Source organism: Miscanthus floridulus, chromosome 5 (genome assembly GCF_019320115.1).
Source record: "Miscanthus floridulus cultivar M001 chromosome 5, ASM1932011v1, whole genome shotgun sequence".
NCBI lineage: Eukaryota > Viridiplantae > Streptophyta > Magnoliopsida > Poales > Poaceae > Miscanthus > Miscanthus floridulus.
This window is the reverse complement of record NC_089584.1, coordinates 95,900,317-95,921,652: the sequence shown is the minus strand read 5'-3', so window position 1 is coordinate 95,921,652 and position 21,336 is coordinate 95,900,317. Positions and strand designations below refer to the sequence as shown.

At 47.5% G+C, this 21,336-nt stretch overlaps 1 protein-coding gene across 1 annotated transcript; it reads right to left on the bottom strand.

Annotated features, from left to right (window-relative positions):
- Positions 1-104: 104 nt before the first annotated feature.
- On the bottom strand, positions 105-1,195 carry LOC136452674 (protein DMP6-like). Its single transcript, XM_066453262.1, has one exon. It carries the CDS (start codon positions 884-886, stop codon positions 134-136), a length of 753 nt encoding a protein of 250 aa, XP_066309359.1. The 5' UTR covers positions 887-1,195; the 3' UTR covers positions 105-133.
- Between the last annotated feature and the right edge of the window lie 20,141 nt (positions 1,196-21,336).

Genomic DNA, 21,336 nt, shown 5'->3' with positions numbered 1-21,336 from the left:
CTAGATGTTGCAAAATATTATTGCAAGAGATAGATGTTGCAATGTTATACATCTCCAACCTACTCAAGGGGCTTACAAGTTACAACTAATTGATTCAGCAGGAACCAGGGCGGACAAAAAATTGAAGACCGTATTATTGTGAAGAGAGTGTGGAGCCAATGCTGTGATGAGTGGTAGGGAAGCTAACAAACAGCATGCTTCCAATGACTCCAATCGCAACTGGCAATGCTGTGAGAAGTTGCTTTGTATCCTCGGATGATGTTGGATAGAAGCAAGACACCACATTTTGGTCAAACAGTGGGATTGCTACAAAAATCATAGCTGAAACAATGGCATGTACAAAGTCTAGAATTCGCATCCTGAATCCTGCTGCTGCAAATGGCTCAAGAGGAGCCCCACCATCAATGACCCACAACCCCCTGAATGTGGCAAACCCATATCGTACCTTCCCTTCCTCATCCCTGAAGCTATCAGTGAAGCTGAGAACAAAGCAGGACAATGCACAGAGCACCACGAGCCCTCCTGTCATCATCCGGTTCATGTCACTGCAGTGGCCTTGTTTTGCCAGGGTGGGAGCCAGGATCTGGAAAGAAAGAACGGTGCCAGAAGGAAGGAGTTTGGCGAGGTGGGCAGTGCTCTGGTATGTTTGGCCTATTGCTTTTTGCATGGGGCTCATGTTGTTTCCATCAGCTCTGTTCGATAAGAGAGGACGTCTCTCACTGTGCTGCAAGTCAGCGTCGAGGTGTGTAGCAGCCATTGTTGCTGGCCTCATTGGTTTTTCACCCAAACAAAGTTCAGCAGATCTTATGTCGGAGATTTGAGTAGAAGATGGTGTTTCTGCGGATGGAAGGGGAATAAGCTGTAGTCGTTTGCTGTTTGTTGCCATTTTAAATGTTCAACAATAACAACAACAATAAAGCCTTTAAGTCCTAAACAAGTTTTTAGTAGTCTAGAATTGAAACCCAACAGAAGCTATCAAAGTTCAGGCACGTGAATAGCTGTTTTCCAAGCACTCCTATCTAAAGCTAAGTCTTTGATATATTTTATCTTTTCAAGTCTTCTTTTATTGCCTCTACCCAAGTCAACTTCGGTGTCTCTCTTCATGTTACTATCCTAGCTTAGGATTTTACTACGCATCGGTGCCTCTGGAAATCTCTGTTGGACATGTCCAAACCATCTCAACTGGTGTTGGACGAGCTTTTCTTCAATTGGTGCTATCCCTAATCTATCACGTATATCATCGTTCCGAACTCGATCCCTTGTTGTATGATCGCAAATCCAACGCAACATACGTATTTCTGCGACACTTATCTGTTGAACATGTTGTCTTTTCGTAGGTCAACATTCTGCACCATACAACATAGCAAGTCTAATCGTCGTCCTATAAAACTTGCCTTTTAACTTTTGTGGTATCCTTTTATCACATAGGACACCATATGCTTGGTGCCACTTCATCTATCATGTTTGATTCTATGGCTAACATTTTCGTTAATATCCCTGTCTCTCTGTAGCGTTGATCCTAAATATCGAAAGGTATTCTTCCTAGGCACTACTTCACCTTCCAAACCACTATCTTCCTCTTCCCGAGTAGCAGTGCTGAAGTCACATCTTATATACTCAGTTTTAGTTCTACTGAATCTAAAATCTTTGGACTCTAAAGTCTCTCGCTGTAACTCTAGTTTTTGATTCACTCAATAAAAATAAAAATAGGATCAAAACTGATACGAGCTGGGAGTTATATTTTTAGGTTTCTGACGAGACAAACTTAGAGAATTTTGGTGCTGCAGTTTCTCTTCTGCGTTCCAGCTGTTTTAAACCACATTTGTGTAACAGCGGGAACAGTAACCAGTAGTGCTTGCTTATGTAAAGCGTGCGGTTACAGTATGGCCGTCGGCAAATTCATAATTATGGCCTATGGCTTTATTTTTCTTGTACGGGGATAATTGGACATGCCACGAACCAGGAGATGGCTTGCTATTGCGACCAAAAGTCGGTGCCCCCGCTGATCTGTAAATTCTTTGACGATAACATGGTGTTATTTGGTACGTTAACAACTACCCCAACCCAACGTTTGTTTGTTGTTTTCTCTAAAGAGCTAAGTTGTGAAACTGATTGGATAAAAGGAAGGAAGTACTCTCTCCGTCCCAAAATAAATGTATATTTCACTTATTGAAGAATCAAACTCTTTCCAGGTTTGATCAAGTATAGACAAAATAATATCAACATTTGTAGTTTTAAATAAGTTTATTATAAAAATATATTCTATAACCTCTAATGATACTCATTACACATTATAGATATTAGTATATTTTTATATGTATTTGCTCAATTTTGAAAAGTTTGACCGTTTGATAAGGAAGATGTGTGTTTATTTTAGGATGGAGGAAATAGCTAGCCTGCTATAAAAAGATTAAAAAGGGCACCACGGAAGCTGAGACAGAGCTCAACATTTATGGGCCGATCTGTTGATCTAAAGCCCAAGCCAAGGCCATGTGGCCATCTACTGACCATCTGAACATATAACTTTTCCTTTTAGCAAATGATTAGAGATTTCATTAGCTGGGTTACACGATGCAGATAAAACAGGGGATGAGCTGGACGGTGGCCAAAACCTCCTAGCTGTTTTATTTTTCCTTCATATATGTGGTCTCATGTCTGGAACTCAGTCTCTAGCGTGAGCGGGGTCAAATAGTCATCTGAACATAACTGATGCAAAGAGCATGTCACCTTGTCTTTGACAAGCTCCAGAAGAATAATGCAGGTAAGCATTTGCTTCCATCCTCCATGAAAAAAAAGACAAAGATCATATGCTTGCATGCATGTCTTGTGCATGGGACCATAAAGATCATGGGCACAATCCACTTTAGTCTCCGACAAGTAAAATGCTTTTCTTAAGACAAAAACCTCCTGCAGTGGCCCCAGCTGCTCATCCCAGCATCTTTGCTGACGGCACCAAAGATACCATCAGTCCACAACACTGCGGCAGCACTCGATCACCAGGAGTCTGGGGGAACATTGTAAAGTCGCCGAGAGATGACAGCGCACGGCTTTGAGAAAAACATTGTTACTTCGCTGAAAAAGTACGGCCGATAAGACAAGCGAATAGTGCCTCATGATCATGTGTGTGCAGCAGTTGTCCTCAGTGTACATATAATTCTATAAAAGAAAGAAATACTATATGCCTAGATCTCCTAGTTAATTTGCCAACTCGGGAAAAACATTCATATGAGTTTTTAGTGGTAGGTTATTCACGAGTGACCATATGTCAAGTTTAACTAGTTCTTTACACTCATTTTATCAGCGGAGTTCAGAGTCCCAACTCCCAAGTACCTCTTTCACACGAAGCACCATCCTTGCGCTCTTTTACAGAAATGATATACAACACGTGTGTTTTAGCACAAAAAAACACATGGATTTTTTATGTACTACGGGACCAGGAACGCAAAGGGGTCGGTCGGCGTACTTGGGCCGGGTGTGGCGTGTGTAACAACCCAAAAATCCATACACCTAAAAATACCAACTACAAAATTTTTCTTAAAAACTCCCATGTAGTGATGAGTGTCATGTATTGAAACCCAACCTAGGAGTTGCATTAGAAGTAACCCAACCTAAGTCGACACATAAGCATAGCATGTCATATGTTGATTATGATTATTTAATTTCTAACAAATAGATGTTGCATACATGTTAACTTAAATTGTGATTTGGATCTTCATTTGCTTTACGTTATGCTTAATAATTCCATTAAAGTAATAAACCATAAAATTATTATTAAACAAAATTCCCTAAAACTCCAATGAATAAGTTACCTCAGTTGTGAATTCAAATTCTAAACTAAATTTGAATTCAAACAAATGGAAGAGATATGAAAAATAAAGAAAGGGAAAGAAGAAGTGGGCCTCGCAGCCAGCCGCTCGGCCCAGCCAGCCCAGCGCGCGCACGCAGGCCCAGCAAGCAGGCCCAGGCTACCACAGCCGCCCGTGCGCCCAGCCCCGCCAGCTGCCGCTGCCACTTGGGCCCGCGCGTCAGCCGCGCGCTGTTCACCCGCGCGCCCCTTTTCCCTTCGCCGCAGTCGCTGCCAGCGGACCCCGCCCGTCAGCCATCCCCTGCTCATCTTCCCCACGCCGCGCCCAACCGTCAGCCGACCGGAGGCCGACAGCGAGGGCAGAGCGGGACAGGGGGTCACGCTCGAGCCATGGCCTTGCCCCCCCCTTGGCGCAGCGCCCACGCCAACTCCGTGCCAACCACCCACGCCCCGCGAAGCCGCTTGATGCTCTCGGCGCAATCCTCAGCCGTCCGCCGTGGAGCTCGAAGCTCCGGCTATAAGAGCCCCAGCCCGGAGCCCTAGCGATCGTCCATCACCCGCCGCCATTTGGTGGCCATACGCTGTGCACCGGAACCAAGAGAGAGGAGGGAGAAGGGGAAGGAAGGAGAGGAAGAAAGCGCCGAAGCCGCCACGGAGGGGGAGGTCGTCGGAGCCGAAGACGTAGCCGGTGTTTCATCACTGATGCGGTTCGGCACGGCACTGCACGGCCACACCGGAGCTGCACGGCCTCGAATCGACACGGCATCACCACCCACTCTTCCATGCCACCCACGGTGAGCTTTTTCCCCCCTTCCGGTCTCTCTCGCCGCCAGACCCTGCTGTTCGGCCATGGCGCTCCACACCGGGAGCGTGAAGGCCAAGGCCGTCTCCGGCCGCTGGGAACACCCGCACCCACGCACACGTCTGTGACCACACTGTGACCACCTCGCTGGAGCCCGTAGCGGACCGCGCGCCTCACCATCGTCACTGTTCACCGTAGCCGCCGGGAAGCCCTACCGGCCGCAGGAGAACCCGAAGCCCCACCTCGAGCTCGGGACGCCCTCGCCACGTCCACATGAAACCGTAGAAGCCCCATCTGCCTAGCACTAGCCACCGGGGAGCCGACGTGCGTGACCTCGCCATCGGCGAGCACTGCCGAGCCGCCGCTCACCATGGCTAGCACCTTGGGGAGCTCTGGTCGCCACCTTGACCCCGCAGACGCAGTCGCCGTGGCCCGGGGAAGCTTTTCCCCACACCAATCGGACACTAGCGCCACCACAGGGGCTCACTGCAAGATCACCGCCGGTAGGAGCACCGCCGTGGGAAAAAATAGGGGAACACCCCCCCTCGCCGGCCACCTGCGCGTGCACCCGGAGTACCTGGACCACGCCTGGGAGGCGAAGGGTGGACTCGGTCCACCATAGACCAGTCTGTGGTCCATGGACCAGCATCACTTGGTCCACCGTAGACCGCAGCCATGGACCACAGCCCAATAAGAGCCTACGGCCGTGACATGGCAGCGTCACAGTGTGCCATGTGTTCGGCCCAGCCTAGACCGACCCAACCCGAAGCCCAACCGGCCTAGTTCGGACCCGGTCCGTATTGACCGTTGATTGGTCAACGCTGACCGTTGACCTAGCCCCACATGTCAGTGACACGGACACCCTGGACCCACACGTCAGATGTTGACATCGTGATGTCGTCACGTGGGACCCACATGTCAGAAGCCAGCACAGCCGAGGTGACATCATGCTGACGTCACGCTGACATCAGCTGCTGACGTCAGCAGACCAGGCCCCACATGTCAGTGACCCTGACTGTTGACCGTTGACCTACTCATCGTTGACCGACGTTGACTTTGACCGGACCCACCTGTCAGTGACCCAGTAGCCTTTGGCCCCACCTATCGGTGAGGACGACGTTGATGATGTCACGCGGACGTCATGCTGACGTCAGCTGGGCCCCACCTGTCAACTCGGAACCATGATGCTGATGTCATGCTGACGTCAGCAAGCCACATGGACCAACCACAGCATGACACGTGTCAGCCCAGGATTAACTTCAGCCTTTTTGCATTTTCAGAAATAGATTAAACTTCGAAAATTCATAACTAATTCATATGACCTCAGAAAAATACGAAAACCAGAACCAAAATTATCTAAAATCAAGCTCTACGCAATGAACCCATGTTTGAGTGCATTTGGCTCTTTTGAATTTTCATTGCTTCTTTGTGCTATTCTATAGACGTCGCTAACGCGACTATATTATGATCGTTTGCAGACTCGGAGGAGAAATAGACAGACAAGGATCGTGAATACCGTGAGGAGTACGGAGACGACTACACTGAAGGTGCCACATCCCACCCAATCTCGTAGCACCTATTACGCATGGCTAACATAGAACTATTATCGCTTTACTTTACTGCTACAGTCATATTATGATAGGACTTGCATGGTAGTATGCTTGCTTGAAAGCCATTACCTTGGCGCAACCTTACCCCGGCATACCCTGCTATTAGGCTAGACACACGCTTACTGCTATACATTACATTATATTACTTATACTTCTACTATGCTTATACTACGTGCGTGGTGGATACTGGTGTTATCTGGACCATGGGAAGAGTGCTGCGTGTGTGACTTGGGTGTGTGGAGGGTGAGGGTGGTGTCGACCAAGTTGGAGTATACGACAAGCCTAGGGCAAAGTCTTGCTATGGGGTGCTACCTGGGCACCCCTGGAAATGGATACCTGTGGTGGGTAAATGGTATATGAGGTGGACCTGGGTGTGAACCTGTGACGGGTGGAGCCCGGGATGGAGGTGCTATGGTGGCACGATAAATGGAAACCCTGATGAAGACATTCTGGCTTGGTCACCCCTTAAGGACTTACTAGTACTCAGATTCATCGGGAAGCCTTACGTACCACTCACCCTATATGGTGCGGGACGGCTGGAACTACTTGGTAGGATATTGCCACTACTGCTAGGTTGATAGCGGACAGTGTAAGGAGGTACGGGGTGCGGAGGATTTCCCCCACACCCTTCCAAGACTTCATGGAGACCTTGTGGACCCGGCTCATGACTCACAGTTTCAGCCACCCCAGACCTGACTTGGGGTGAACCAGGGCTGAATGGTAGAGTGGCATTATCCTAGGCTAGCAAGCGGTCTAAATCAGCCTAGTTGACGACGGTCAGCGAGGAAGGCGGATCTTGTGGTTATGTAAAACCTCTGCAGAGTGTATGATTGATCGATCGATACATGTGCCGACCTATCGGCTATGGACCTTTCCTAGGTTTCGCTTAAACTAGATAGAGAGATGAGTCCTTCTCTTTCTTCCCCCGTGAGAGAGAGTCGGTCAGTAGCCAGGGGCTACGGGCCTTGAGACAGTGCCGAGAGGGAGTTGGCATGTCGACTAAGCGATGGTATGGTTTGGTGATGGTATGGAGATGGTGGTATGTCGGTCCCTAGGATCGAAACCTGGCTCGAAAAAGGGAATGGAGTGGAAGGTGTGTGGGTATGGTGTTAAAACTTGACAAACTATTACTATTTACTTGATATGCTATTGCATAGGAAACCCCAGCCTTATAGGTTCATTTTGCTTATATCCAACTTGCATCCAATTTCCACAAAGCAATGCTCATAGGGTTGGGAGTGGCCAGTACAAATCGTACTGATAAATTTTGGCACACAGGTTCCGCTGAGGAGTATAGCTCCGAGGAGTTTGATGGTTGAGGGGTTCATGCCTACGCTCGAGTTTGGCGATCTTATCTTCAAGCTGTTCTGAATGAATGCTACTTTTGATTCCGCCAATACGGCGATGTAATAAATTATGTAATTCTGCACTATATGTACTCTGATATTATCGTTGTATGGATGTGATATTCGACTAGAATTTAGGTAATATGATCTACAATGATCTTATTACACTTCGACGCTGTGGATTTCCCTTCGTGGAAATTAGGGTCATTTCAGTTGGTATCAGAGCCGTACTTGACCATAGGACGAAACCCTTAAAAATGGACGATAGAATAGGACGTGAATAGCCCTTCTTTCGGTTATATACCGACCCTGCATTTACTTTTATGCAAGGCTTATCTATTAATGACCTGCTAACACCTGTTCCTTAAAACATGCAGATGGCAACGAACGTCGACTGGCCGCCACTAGGACCGCTACCTCTAGACCACGCCAAGCTTACCTTTCGACTTACGTGAGCTCAGGGGTTTTGCACAGACCCTCTACCGAGTTCTAGTCATGTTAGGTGTCCCCGATGAGCTTGTCAAGGTCACCTGCACCGGGAAGCCAGCTGAGGAAGGAGGAGTTGAAGGACTGATTATCACCTCAGTCGAGTTCCCAGCTAGCACTACCTTACCTTCTGTCCCAGCTTTCACTAAGTTGACTATAGAGGACATAGTCGAGGAGGGACTGTGAGCTATCTCACACAAGGCACTTCACAGAGTGATGAGGGACCACTACGAGCACCTGAAGACGACCGAGTTCCGTCTACTTCCCTAGGCCCTCGACCTCAGCCTTACCCCCAGTGAGCAGAGTTTTGTAGCCGGTAGAGTTATCCCTTGCCGAGGAGGATAGATGCCTTCGTGTCTCAGCTATTCACCTACTGGAGCAGGACAGGTACGTGACCCAGTTGGAGCAGAGGAGACATCAGGACCTAGGCCCTTCAGTGGGAGTACCAAGAGCAAGACTCGTAGGGAGCACAGGAGCGAGCTAGTCTACTGGGGACAGTTGCCAAGCTACAGGACAAGCTCAACCGTCGTGAGGAAGTCCACAGAGCCAAGGTCGCTGACTTACAGGATAAAACAGCCGACCTAGGCAACAGGAACTGCTACCTTGACAGCAAGGTCTTGGAGTTGCAGAGTGAGTTGGATGACAAGAAGGCCGAGTTCAACCGCAGAGGAGATAGAGAGAGATCCAAGGGGATTGATATGCTGAAGATCCAATCTCGGAACAAGACCCTGACTCAGGAGCTAGAGGAGTTCAGGAAGAAGGCTGTTCGCAACTAGGGTCACCTGATCGAGGCACTCAGGCAGACCGAGTACCTATAGGACAAGTGTGAGAGGACATGGTAGGCTTGGCAGAAGTCTGATAGGAAGCGCCTCAGGGAGATGAAGGGTATGTGGGATCAGCTACCCAAGGAGGTTCACAGCAAGATGAAGCCTAGGATAGAGGAGTTTGAGTTAGCCCTGACTCGCCTCAACCTAGACGCCTGCCCTACCCTACTTGGAGCGAAGCCTACTGAGGAGCTCGCCGAGGCCTTGAAGTACGTGTCCCGACTTCACAAGTCTGACGAGGAGATCGAGATCGAGAACAGTCGTATCCCAACTATGGTGTACGAGTTAGAGTAGATGACCCTGCATGGTCATGAGTCATGTCAGTAGCTTCCGTAAGTTGTACCCCATGATGTACCCCTTATGAGATGTATTATGAGACAATATGAGTAGAACGATTCTCGCACGTCTTCAAGTGTAGCTACTGGGGATGATGCTATGTAATAAAAACCATGTAATGAATGTTTCGGATCTTATTGCATCTTTATGAATCTTATTGCTTCTTTTGTAATGAGTGTTGGATAGCATAAATGTTTTTCTTTAAATCATCAAAATCATGTAATCATATTGAATTAAAAGCACTTATGGCACAAGCACTAAACTCTCTATGACCCGTGTTGCAGATGCCAAACCACCATTCTAATCGCCTAATGAATCGAGGACGTGTGCCCACCCCTGAACCAGTTGAACCCAATGGGGGACGTGGTGGCAACAACCATGGTCATGGCCATGGCCGTAGACGTGGAGGTATACCCTTCCACCTAGAGAATACTCCACCGCCTGAGGAGAACATTCCACCACCACCACCGAACCTGGCAGAAGTGATGGCACAACAGACCCAGCTTCTTGCAGCTCTTGTTGAAGGAGCAAACCGTCACTAGGGAGGTCAGTAGAATGACTTCCAAAGGAAGCTAGAGGGATTTCTGAAGCTAAGGCCACCTACCTATGATGGCACCGACCCTGACCCGCTTGTAGCCGATGACTGGCTCAAGGAAATGGAGAAGAAGCTTGACCTCACTACTTTCACCGATGATGAGTGTGTTGGAGCTGCCACACACCAGCTCACGGGTGCAGCACGGCCTGGTGGGACAGTTTGAGTGATTCCCATGAGGACCCTACCCACATCTCGTGGGATGAGTTCGCTGAAGCATTCACTGAGTATCACATTCCCAAGGGTATCATGGAGGCCAAAGCCGAGGAGTTCCGCAACATCAAGATGGGAAAGGACTAGGGTGACTGAGTACACTACTCGTTTCACCAACCTTCTGCGCTATGCACCTTCCTATGTTGTGAACTCTGAGAAGGAGAAGCTATACTATTACCGCAAGGGACTTAACCCGCACATCAAGCTAAAGTTTGGCAGTATTGAGAGCAACACATTGCGTGCTCTGGTGGATCGCTGCATCTAGATTGAGAAGGACCGTGCTAAAGCTGGAGAAGAGTATAGGGAGAGGAAGCGTAAGCCTGAGAAGTCTCTCCGTGGTTGTGATCGTAAGAGGTTTCATAGAGATGCACCATCCAGGGAATGCTCTCACCATAACAGGGATGACAACCTTGGATTGAGTAGGGGAAGTGGAGGCTACACCGCCAAATACTCCCGCCCTACTCAGGATCGTTACACCCGGGACCGTTATGCCTAGGATCGCAACACTCAGGACTATTTCAACCGTCCCCACTCAATGAATGAATGCCCAGCACAGAACCGCTCCGCACCAAGCATTGGAAACTAGAAGGCACCCACGTCAACCCCTACAGGTGGTATGCCTTTCACCTGCTTTGCTTGTGGCCAACTAGGTCACAAAGCCGCTGAGTGCCCTCAGAACTCAGCTGCTTAGAAGTCTTAGTTCAAGGGATCAGCTACTCGTGGACGTCTCAACCATCTGGATGCCGAGGAAGCACAAGCTACCCCTGACATGGTGTACGGTATGTTTTTAGTTAATGGCAACACTGCATCAGTTCTATTTGACTCTGGAGCAACTTGTTCTTACATATCATCCAAGTTTGCATGAGAACATGACCTATTTATAACCCCATGTGAAGGGCCTATCATCACCAGCTCACCTTTAGGAGACCTAAAGTGCACCCACATCTGTAAGGGAGTGAGTCTTACCATTGAGGGTCTTATCTTTAGGAGCCGACCTAACCCTGTTACCTTCCACTAACCTAGATGTCATCTTAGGTATGGATTGGTTAACCATTCACTGAGGTATCATATCATGTTCACCTAGATATGTCCAAGCGACCCACCCATCAGGCCAAGTCGTTAGATGTGAACCCCAGTCTAGAAAGTCCACCTCTATCCTATGTGCCCTTAAAGCAAGTTCAGAATCACAAAAAGAGGAGAAGACAGTTCATGATGTGCCAGTAGTCAGAGACTATCCCGATGTATTCCCTGAAGAATTACCAGGTATGCCACCAGACCGTGATGTAGAGTTCATCATTGATTTGTTACCGGGAATGGGACCCATTGCCAAGAGACCCTATCGCATGTCAGCTGATGAACTAGCTGAGCTCAAGAAACAGCTTGATGAGCTCATCTCGAAGGGGTATATCAGACCCAGTGCTTCACCCTAGGGATCCCTTGTTCTGTTTGTCAAGAAGAAGGATGGCTCAATGAGAATGTGCATTGACTACCGGAACTTGAACGCAGTCACCATCAAGAACAAGTACCCCCTACCAAGGATTGATGATCTGCTTGATCAGCTTTGAGGTGCCAAGTATTTCTCCAAGATTGATCTCAGATCTGGCTATCATCAGATGAAGATTCGAGAAAATGACATCCCTGAAGATAGCTTTTGTGACTAGGTATGGTCAGTTTGAGTTCACCGTGGTGTCCTTTGGACTCACGAATGCTCCCGCATACTTCATGAACATGATGAATAAAGTTTTCATGGATGAACTGGATAAGTTCATGGTGGTATTCATTGATGACATCCTTGTCTACTCAACCACCGCTGAAGAACATAACATCATCTGAGAACCGTGCTTGAGAAATTGGCCCAACATCAGCTCTCTGCAAAGTTTAGTAAATGTGAGTTTTGGCTATAGAAAGTTGCCTTCTTAGGCCATGTACTATCAGCTGAAGGTGTCGCAGTTGATCCAGCCAAGATTGAAGCTGTGAAAGAATGGGATCAACCCCACAATGTGATAGAAGTCAGGAGTTTCTTGGGATTGGCTAGATATTATCGCCGATTCATTGAGAACTTCTCCAAGATAGCCCATCCAATGACCAACCTTCTGAAGAAAACTAAGGAGTTTGAATGGACGCCCGCGTGCGAGCAAACCTTCTAGGAACTGAAACTAAAGCTTACCACTACTCATGTGCTATCATTGCCTGATATCAGCAAAGATTTCATAGTCTATTGTGATGCATCTCGTCAAGGACTCGGTTGTGTGCTGATGCAAGATGGAAGAGTGATAGCTTATGTTTCTCGACAGTTGAAAGAACACGAGAATCGTTACCCAACCCATGATCTAGAGTTAGCAGCAGTTGTGCATGCCTTGAAGATCTAGAGACACTACTTGATAGGCAACAAGTGTGACATCTACACCGATCACAAGAGCTTGAAGTACTTTTTCACTCAAGAAGATTTGAATATGAAGCAACGCCAATGGCTTGAGTTGATCAAGGACTATGACCTGGAAATTCACTATCATCCAGGAAAAGCTAATGTAGTCGCAGATGCTCTTAGTCACAAGAGTTACTATCACACCTTGATCACTGAATCAGTACCACCTAAGCTCAAGGGAGAGATTGATGATTTCCAACTAGAGATACTACAGCATGGCTTGCTGAATGAGCTCCGCATATAGTATGATCTCACAGATCGCATCCATCAGGCTTAGAAAAGTTGTGAAGAGATTGAGTATCTCCATGGTCTAATGAAACTAGGCTACAAGACCCACCACCAAGAAGATGAATAAGGAACCATCTGGTTCAAGAACAGAATCTGCGTTCCATCTGACCCAGTACTACGAGGGGAAATTCTATCGGAAGCTCACGATTCCAAATACTGTATTCACCCTGGAGGGTCAAAGATGTACCAAGACCTAAAGAAACACTTCTGGTGGAAAGGCATGAAGATAGACATTGCAGGACATGTGGCATGTTGTGACACCTACAACAGAGTCAAGGCTGAACATCAAAGGCCTACAGGATTGCTAAAGCCTCTTGACGTTCCCTGAGTGGAAATGGGAGAACATATCTATGGATTTCATAGTTGGATTGCCCCGTTCACAGAAAGGAAATGATTCCATTTGGGTGATTGTTGATCGCTTGACCAAGATTGCTCACTTTGTACCAGTAAAGACCAAGACCAACATCGAGAAATTAGCGAATCTATATGTTGAGCATATTCTTAGACTGCATGGAGCTCCCTCTAGTATTGTATCTGATCATGGTCCTCAATTTGTGTCTCGATTCTGGGAAGCTCTGCACAAATCTATTGGAACCAAACTTGATTTCAGTACCGCTTACCACCCACAGACAGATGGACAGATAGAATGAGTAAATCAGATCTTAGAAGACATGCTTCGCGCTAGTGTACTAAATTACGGCTCTGATTGGGAGAAATGCCTACCCTATGCAGAGTTCTCTTACAACAACAGCTACCAAGCCAGTATCAAGATGTCGCCATTTGAAGCTCTGTATGGTAGACCTTGTAAGACACCTTTGATGTGGTCCCAACCGGGAGAAAGATCATTCTTTGACTCCGCTAAGATTCAAGATGCAGAAGAGGGAGTTGCTCAGGTAAGAGAGAATTTGAGAATTGCTCAAAGTCGATACAAGAGCTACGCTGACAAAAGGAGAAGAGAACTTGAGTTCAATGTGGGAGACTTTGTCTATCTCAAGGTATCCCCGCTAGTGGAACGGTCAGATTCCATGTGAAAGGAAAGCTTGCCCCTAGATTTGTTGGCCCATACAAGATTTGCAAGAGGATTGGAAAGCTCGCCTATGAACTTGAGCTACCCTGAGGAATTGATGGGTGTACATCCTGTATTCCATGTCTCATAGCTACGCAAGTGTTTAAGAGTACCCGATGAAGTAGTCCCAACTGATACACTTGACATTTAGGATACACTAGGAGTATAAAGAACATCCTATCAGAATTCTAGGACAGAGATACCAAAGAGACCCGAAGCAAGACTATTCCTATGTGCAAGATCCAATGGAGTAATCATACTGAGAGAGAAGCAACATGGGAGAAAGAGTCTGACCTCTGGCTACGATATCCTTACCTCTTCGAAGAGTACGTTACGCTTTAATCTCGGGGATGAGATTCTGTTAAGGGGGTAGGACTGTAACAACCCAAAAATCCATACACCTAAAAATACCAACTACAAAAATTTTCTTAAAAACTCCCATGTAGTGATGAGTGTCATGTATTGAAACCTAACCTAGGAGTTGCATTAGAAGTAACCCAACCTAAGTCGACACATAAGCATAGCATGTCATATATTGATTATGATTATTTAATTTCTAACAAATAGATGTTGCATACATGTTAACTTAAATTGTGATTTGGATCTTCATTTGCTTTACGTTATGCTTAACAATTCCATTAAAGTAATAAACCATAAAATTATTATTAAACAAAATTCCCTAAAACTCCAATGAATAAGTTACCTTAGTTGTGAATTCAAATTCTAAACTAAATTTGAATTCAAACAAATGGAAGAGATATGAAAAATAAAGAAAGGGAAAGAAGAAGTGGGCCTCGCAGCCAGCCGCTTCGGCCCAGCCAGCCCAGCGTGCGCACGCAGGCCTAGCAAGCAGGCCCAGGCTACCACAGCCGCCCATGCGCCTAGCCCCACCAGCTGCCGCTGCCACTTGGGCCCATGCGTTAGCCACGCGCTGTTCACCCGCGCGCCCCTTTTCCCTTCGCTGTAGTCGCTGCCAGCGGACCCCGCCCGTCAGCCATCCCCTGCTCATCTTCCCCACGCCGCACCCAATTGTCAGCCGACCAGAGGCCGACAGCGAGGGCAGAGCGGGCCAGGGGGTCACGCTCGAGCCATGGCCTTGCCCCCCCCTTGGTGCAGCGCCCACGCCAACTCCATGCCAACCACCCACGCCCTACGAAGCCACTCGATGCGCTCGGCGCAATCCTCAACCATCCGCCATGGAGCTCGAAGCTCTGGCTATAAGAGCCCCAGCCCTGGAGCCCTAGCGATCGTCCATCACCCGCTGCCATTTGGTGGCCATATGCTGCGCACCGGAACCAAGAGAGAGGAGGGAGAAGGGGAAGGAAGGAGAGGAAGAAAGCGCCGAAGCCGCCGCGGAGGGGGAGGTCGTCGAAGCCGAAGACGACACCGGTGTTTCGTCACCGACGTGGTTCGGCATGGCACTGCACGGCCACACCGGAGCTGCACGGCCTCGAATCGACATGGCATCACCACCCACTCTTCCACGCCACCCACGGTGAGCTTTTTCCCCCCTTTCGGTCTCTCTCGCCGCCAGACCCTGTTGTTCGACCATGGTGCTCCACACCAGGAGCGTGAAGGCTAAGGCCGTCTCCGGCCGCTGGGAACACCCGCACCCACGCACACATCTGTGACCACGCTGTGACCACCTCGCTGGAGCCCGTAGCGGACCACGCGCCTCACCATCGTCACCGTTCGCCGTAGCCGTTGGGAAGCCCTACCGGCCGCAGGAGGACCTGAAGCCCCGCCTTGAGCTCGGGACACCCTCGCCACGTCCACGCGAAACTGTAGAAGCCCCATCTACCTAGCACTAGCCACCGGGGAGCCGGCGTGCGTGACCTCGCCACCGGTGAGCACTGCCGAGCCACCGCTCGCCATGGCTAGCACCTTGGGGAGCTCTAGTCGCCACCTTGACCCCGTAGACGCAGTCGCCGTGGCCCGGGGAAGCTTTTCCCCACACCAATCGGACACTAGCGCCACCATGGGGGCTCACTACAAGATTGCCACCGGCAGGAGCACTGCTGTGGGAAAAAAACAGGGGAACACCCCCCCTCGTCCGGCCACCTGCGTGTGCACCCGGAGTACCTGGACCACGCCTGGGAGGCGAAGGGTGGACTCGGTCCACCGTAGAACAGTTTGTGGTCCATGGACCAGCATCACTTGGTCCACCGTAGACCGCAGCCATGGACCACAGCCCAATAAGAGCCCACGGCCATGACATGGCAGTGTCACAGCGTAGCCACGTGTTTGGCCCGGCCTGGCCCTAGACCGGCCCAACCCGAAGCCCAACCGGCCCAGTTCGGACCTAGCCCGTATTGACCGTTGACTGGTCAACGCTGACCATTGACCTGGCCCTACATGTCAGTGACACGGACACCCTGGACCCACACGTCAGATGCTGACGTCGTGATGACGTCACGTGGGACCCACATGTCAGAAGCCAGCACAACCGAGGTGAATGTCATGCTGACGTCACGCTGACATCAGCTGCTAACGTCAGTAGCCCAGGCCCCACATGTCAGTGACCCTGACTGTGGACTATTGACCGTTGACTCATCGTTGACCAACGTTGACTTTGACCAGACCCACCTGTCAGTGACCCAGTAGCCTTTGGCCCCACCTGTCGGTGAGGACGACGTTGATGACGTCACACGGACGTCATGCTGACGTCAGCTTGGCCCCACCTATTAGCTTGGAACCATGATGCTGATGTCATGCTGACGTCAGCAAGCCACGTGGACCAACCACAGCATGACACGTGTCAGCCCAGGATTAACTCAGCCTTTTTGCATTTTCAGAAATAGATTAAACTTCGGAAATTCTTAACTAATTCATATGACCTCAGAAAAATACGAAACCAGAACCAAAATTCATCTAAAATCAAGCTCTACGCAATGAACCCATGTTTGAGTGCATTTGGCTCTTTTGAATTTTCATTGCTTCTTTGTGCTATTCTATAGACGTCGCTAACGCGACTATATTACGATCGTTTGCAGACTCGGAGGAGAAATAGACAGACGAGGATCGTGAATACCGTGAGGAGTACGGAGACGACTACACTGAAGGTGCCACATCCCACCCAATCTCGTAGCACCTATTACGCATGGCTAACATAGAACTGCTATCGCTTTACTTTACTGCTACAGTCATATTATGATAGGACTTGCATGGTAGTATGCTTGCTTGAAAGCCATTACCTTGGCGCAACCTTACCCCGACATACCCTGCTATTAGGCTAGACACACGCTTACTGCTATACATTACATTACTTATACTTCTAGTACGCTTATACTACGTGCGTGGTGGATACTGGTGTTATCTGGACCATGGGGAGAGTGCTGCGTGTGTGACTTAGGGTGTGTGGAGGGTGAGGGTGGTGTTGACCAAGTTGGAGTATACGACGAGCCTGGGGCAAGTCTTGCTATGGGTGCTACCTGGGCACCCCTAGGAAATGGATACCTGTGGTGGGTAAATGGTATATGAGGTGGACCTGGGTGTGAACCTGTGACGGGTGGAGCCCGGGATGGAGGTGCTATGGTGGCACGATAAATGGAAACCCTGATGAAGACATTCTGGCTTGGTCACCCCTAAGGACTTACTAGTACTCAGATTCACCGGGAAGCCTTACGTACCACTCGCCCTATATGGTGCAGGACGGCTTGGACTACTTGGTAGGATATTGCCACTACTGCTAGGTTGATAGCGGACAGTGTAAGGAGGTACGGGGCGTGGAGGATTTCCTCCACACCCTTCCGAGACTTCATGGAGACCTTGTGGACCCGGCTCATGACTCACAGTTTCAGCCACCCTAGACCTGACTTGGGGTGAACCAGGGCTGAATGGTAGAGTGGCATTATCCTAGGCTAGCAAGCGGCCGGAATCAGCCTAGTTGACGACGGTCAGCGAGGAAGGACGGATCTTGTGGTTATGTAAAACCTCTGCAGAGTGTATGGTTGATCGATCGATACATGTGCCGACCTGTCGGCTATGGACCTTTCCTAGGTTTCGCTTAAACTAGATAGAGAGATGAGTCCTTCTCTTTCTTCCCCCGTGAGAGAGAGTCGGTCATAGCCAGGGGCTACGGGCCTTGAGACAGTGCCGAGAGGGAGTTGGCATGTCGACTGAGCGATGGTATGGTTTGGTGATGGTATGGAGATGGTGGTATGTCGGTCCCAGGATCGAAACCTGGCTCAGAAAAGGAAATGGAGTGGAAGGTATGTGGGTATGGTGTTAAAACTTGACAAACTATTACTATTTACTTGATATGCTATTGCATAGGAAACCCCAGTCTTATAGGTTCGTTTTGCTTATATCCAACTTGCATCCAATTTCCACAAAGCAATGCTCATAGGGTTGGGAGTGGCCAGTATAAATCGTACTGATAAATTTTGGCACACAGGTTCCGCTGAGGAGTATAGCTCCGAGGAGTTTGATGGTTGAGGGGTTCGTGCCTACGCTCGAGTTTGGCGATCTTATCTTCAAGCTATTCTGAATGAATGCTACTTTTGATTCTGCACTATATGTACTCTGATATTATCGTTGTATGGATGTGATATTCGACTGGAATTTAGGTAATATGATCTACAACGATCTTATTACACTTCGACGCTGTGGATTTCCCTTCGTGGAAATTGGGGTCGTTTTAGCGTGGCGCCGCCAAGTCAACGTGGAACAGCCTAGCGCTCAGAGTCACCGCTGCTGCGGCCGTGCCCGTGCCCGTGTGCTAGTCCAGTCCAGCGTTGGCGTGCATGGACGGGACGTCGCATGTTGGAGACCTGACAAGCTGACGGAAATAATACACTGCAATGCCACGGTGCCACGGTGATGTCTTCACCGCCATTCTCCACACTTCATGCTGCACTGCACTGCACTGCACTACGGGTGAGTCGGTACTCCAAAGTCCAAACGCAGATTGGCAAGTTCAGAAGTTCGTTGCATCTCGTCATCATATTCGTCTTCGAATCTGTGATTTGTCATTTCATAGAAAAAAATATTTCCTATGATCTATGGATCTGTGATCTTGTGATTTGTGATTGTCTGAAAGTAGAAGAAGGCTGGAGGTAGAAGAAGGCTGGAGGTAGAAGAAGGGTGGAGGCTGTTGGATCTTAATCATATGGTATAAAAAATTCATATGTTGAAACTGTATAAAACATATGGTTGTGTAGTAGACAGACTCCTCTTTTAAGGCGGGCATGTCTTTGTCCACTTCGCAACGTAGCACATGAATGTCCCAAAACAGTAGTACATGTATCAATACTATATATGAAAATTGTTAACAACTCAATAGGCTTGTACAAGAAATTTGTCGATGATAACTATATGAAATGCATTCGATGGATATAGTGGAGACACATGGAAGAGTACAAATTATAGTCAAAATGAATAAACAGTACTACTCGAAAAATGTTTTTAAGTAAAAAAAATCTAAATGTTGCAATTTTAAAATACATAGCTACCTGCGCTATTTGCTTGGGCCACTTCCCTACTATCTCATTTCAATAGTGTTAAAAGAAACCATCATATTAGCTGAGAAAGTCTAGAAATTATGACAATACTTAGAAAAAAAATAAAACATGCCCTTTGGATTTTATGATGGTATAAAAACATAGATAAACTAAAGCTTTCATGCATTAATAATAGTAAATTCAAAATAACAAAGTAATAAAAAATAGCAACTCTGGGTTTCATGAGTTTGAAGAAAAATGGACAAATAAAGAGTACATATAAAACACAATTAGTAAAGGTAAATTTTGAATAAAAACTATTAATAATTAATAGTTTGGTCACCAAAAAAATTGGAAAGAAAAAGAAACCTAGATAAATAGTCCACATAAATTGTTATTAGTAAAATTATTAAATAGTTAATTTCAAAATGGAAAATTATAAAAAATAGTAGTTGGATTTCCATAAGTTGGGAAAAAATACCTAAATTGAAAGTACGTGTATTGATATAAGTTTAGTTTTTTTGAAGAAAAATGTACTCTCTTTTACCATCAAAGTCTAAAAATTACCACAATATATACAATAAATAAATCAACAACCAAAAAATGCCGACCAAGTATATAATGAGATAATTGTGCATAACTGTGGTAGAACTGCTGAGTTTTGCCTTGATTTGGCATGTCCAATGATCATTTGACACTTAAGACACTTAATCCGAGTCAAACCCGATAGTCTCTCAAGCCACCCCCATTTGACACTAAGGCACGCTTAATCCGAGTCGAACCCGAGCTCAGGCCACCCCATGGGAAGATCTGGAACATCCATGTTTCTCACAAGGACCACATCCATAATTATTTGTTACAAAGTTTGTTTTTCCAAACCAAACACTTTTCAAATCCAAAGCCGAGCAAATTGAACATAGCTTTACATCAAGGCTCACCAGAAGAATTCATAATATAGTGGAAGACTAAATAGTACACAACAGAAGCAATTCCGTTTACATCAAGATTACATAGAGGTTGGGTACAAAACATAAAAGAACCTCCGCAACATATTACCACGTTCATGGGACTCTGACACTACATAGATGCGGCAAGACACAAAAGAAACAATAGTTGGGCATCACTATGCCCACCATTAGCTCTCGAGCAATACAACAGGTTAGCTGAGTGAGCAATGGGCATAATTTGCTCGGGATGACACTCGACTCACTACCGATTAGCATGTTCTCCACTTGGGTTCTCACTTGCAACAATATAAGAATAAACTCTAAATACACAATGTACTCAGCAAGACTTATCTGACTAAGTGGCATTATACTTAGCCCGACTCCCACAGTGACCCAGGCAGAAAGCTTACTAACTATTGATCCTTAACTTTCAAGTTTAAGCATCGCTATTTGTCGGTATTTCATAGCACCAACAAGTAAGTTTAGAGACACGCATTGAGTTTGAATGGATTAACACTTAGAGACTTAGGGGTATCTACACCGATTTAGGCAATGTGCCCTACATCCAGCGGCGAGAATATTCGTGTTCTTGAGCATGAGTGCTCTGCATCTGCAGTAGGGGCTATGAATGAGGGGTGAAAGGAATTGGGAGTTCATGGAGGGGTGAAAGGAATTGGGAGTTCATGGGTGATACTAGCTACTAGAGATGACTGAGAGTCGTAACAAGGGGTCCTTCTCTAGAGAGTGTAACCGTGTGAATGATCCCCTGCCTCTCCTTATATAGATGGGATGGGAGGTAGTGGGTACAAATTTGCACGGCCCACACGGTCTTGTAGGCAGTCCCTTGGAGATTACGACGATGTCATGTTAGGATGCTGCAGTAGCGCCCACCCCCACCCCATTGCCAGATAGGTAAATAATGGTGCCGCTGGCGCCACATCGATGTACAATCGGCTTTGTGGCCATCCACGATGCACATGACAACCATAATGTAGACTTTGTGGCCATCCACAATGCACATGACAACCATAATGTAGGTTGCTTGTACTTCGTATCATTTTGTACTGTTTATGTATTGTTCATGTACAAATAGCAATGGAGAAGGCTAGAAAGCTCTCTCTCACTCACTTGGCAGTCGCTCGACCAGGAGCTGAG

Coding starts and splice junctions, on each gene's coding strand:
- LOC136452674 (XM_066453262.1), bottom strand. CDS start 886: ATGGCAACAAACAGCAAACGACTACAGCTTATTCCCCTTCCATCCGCA.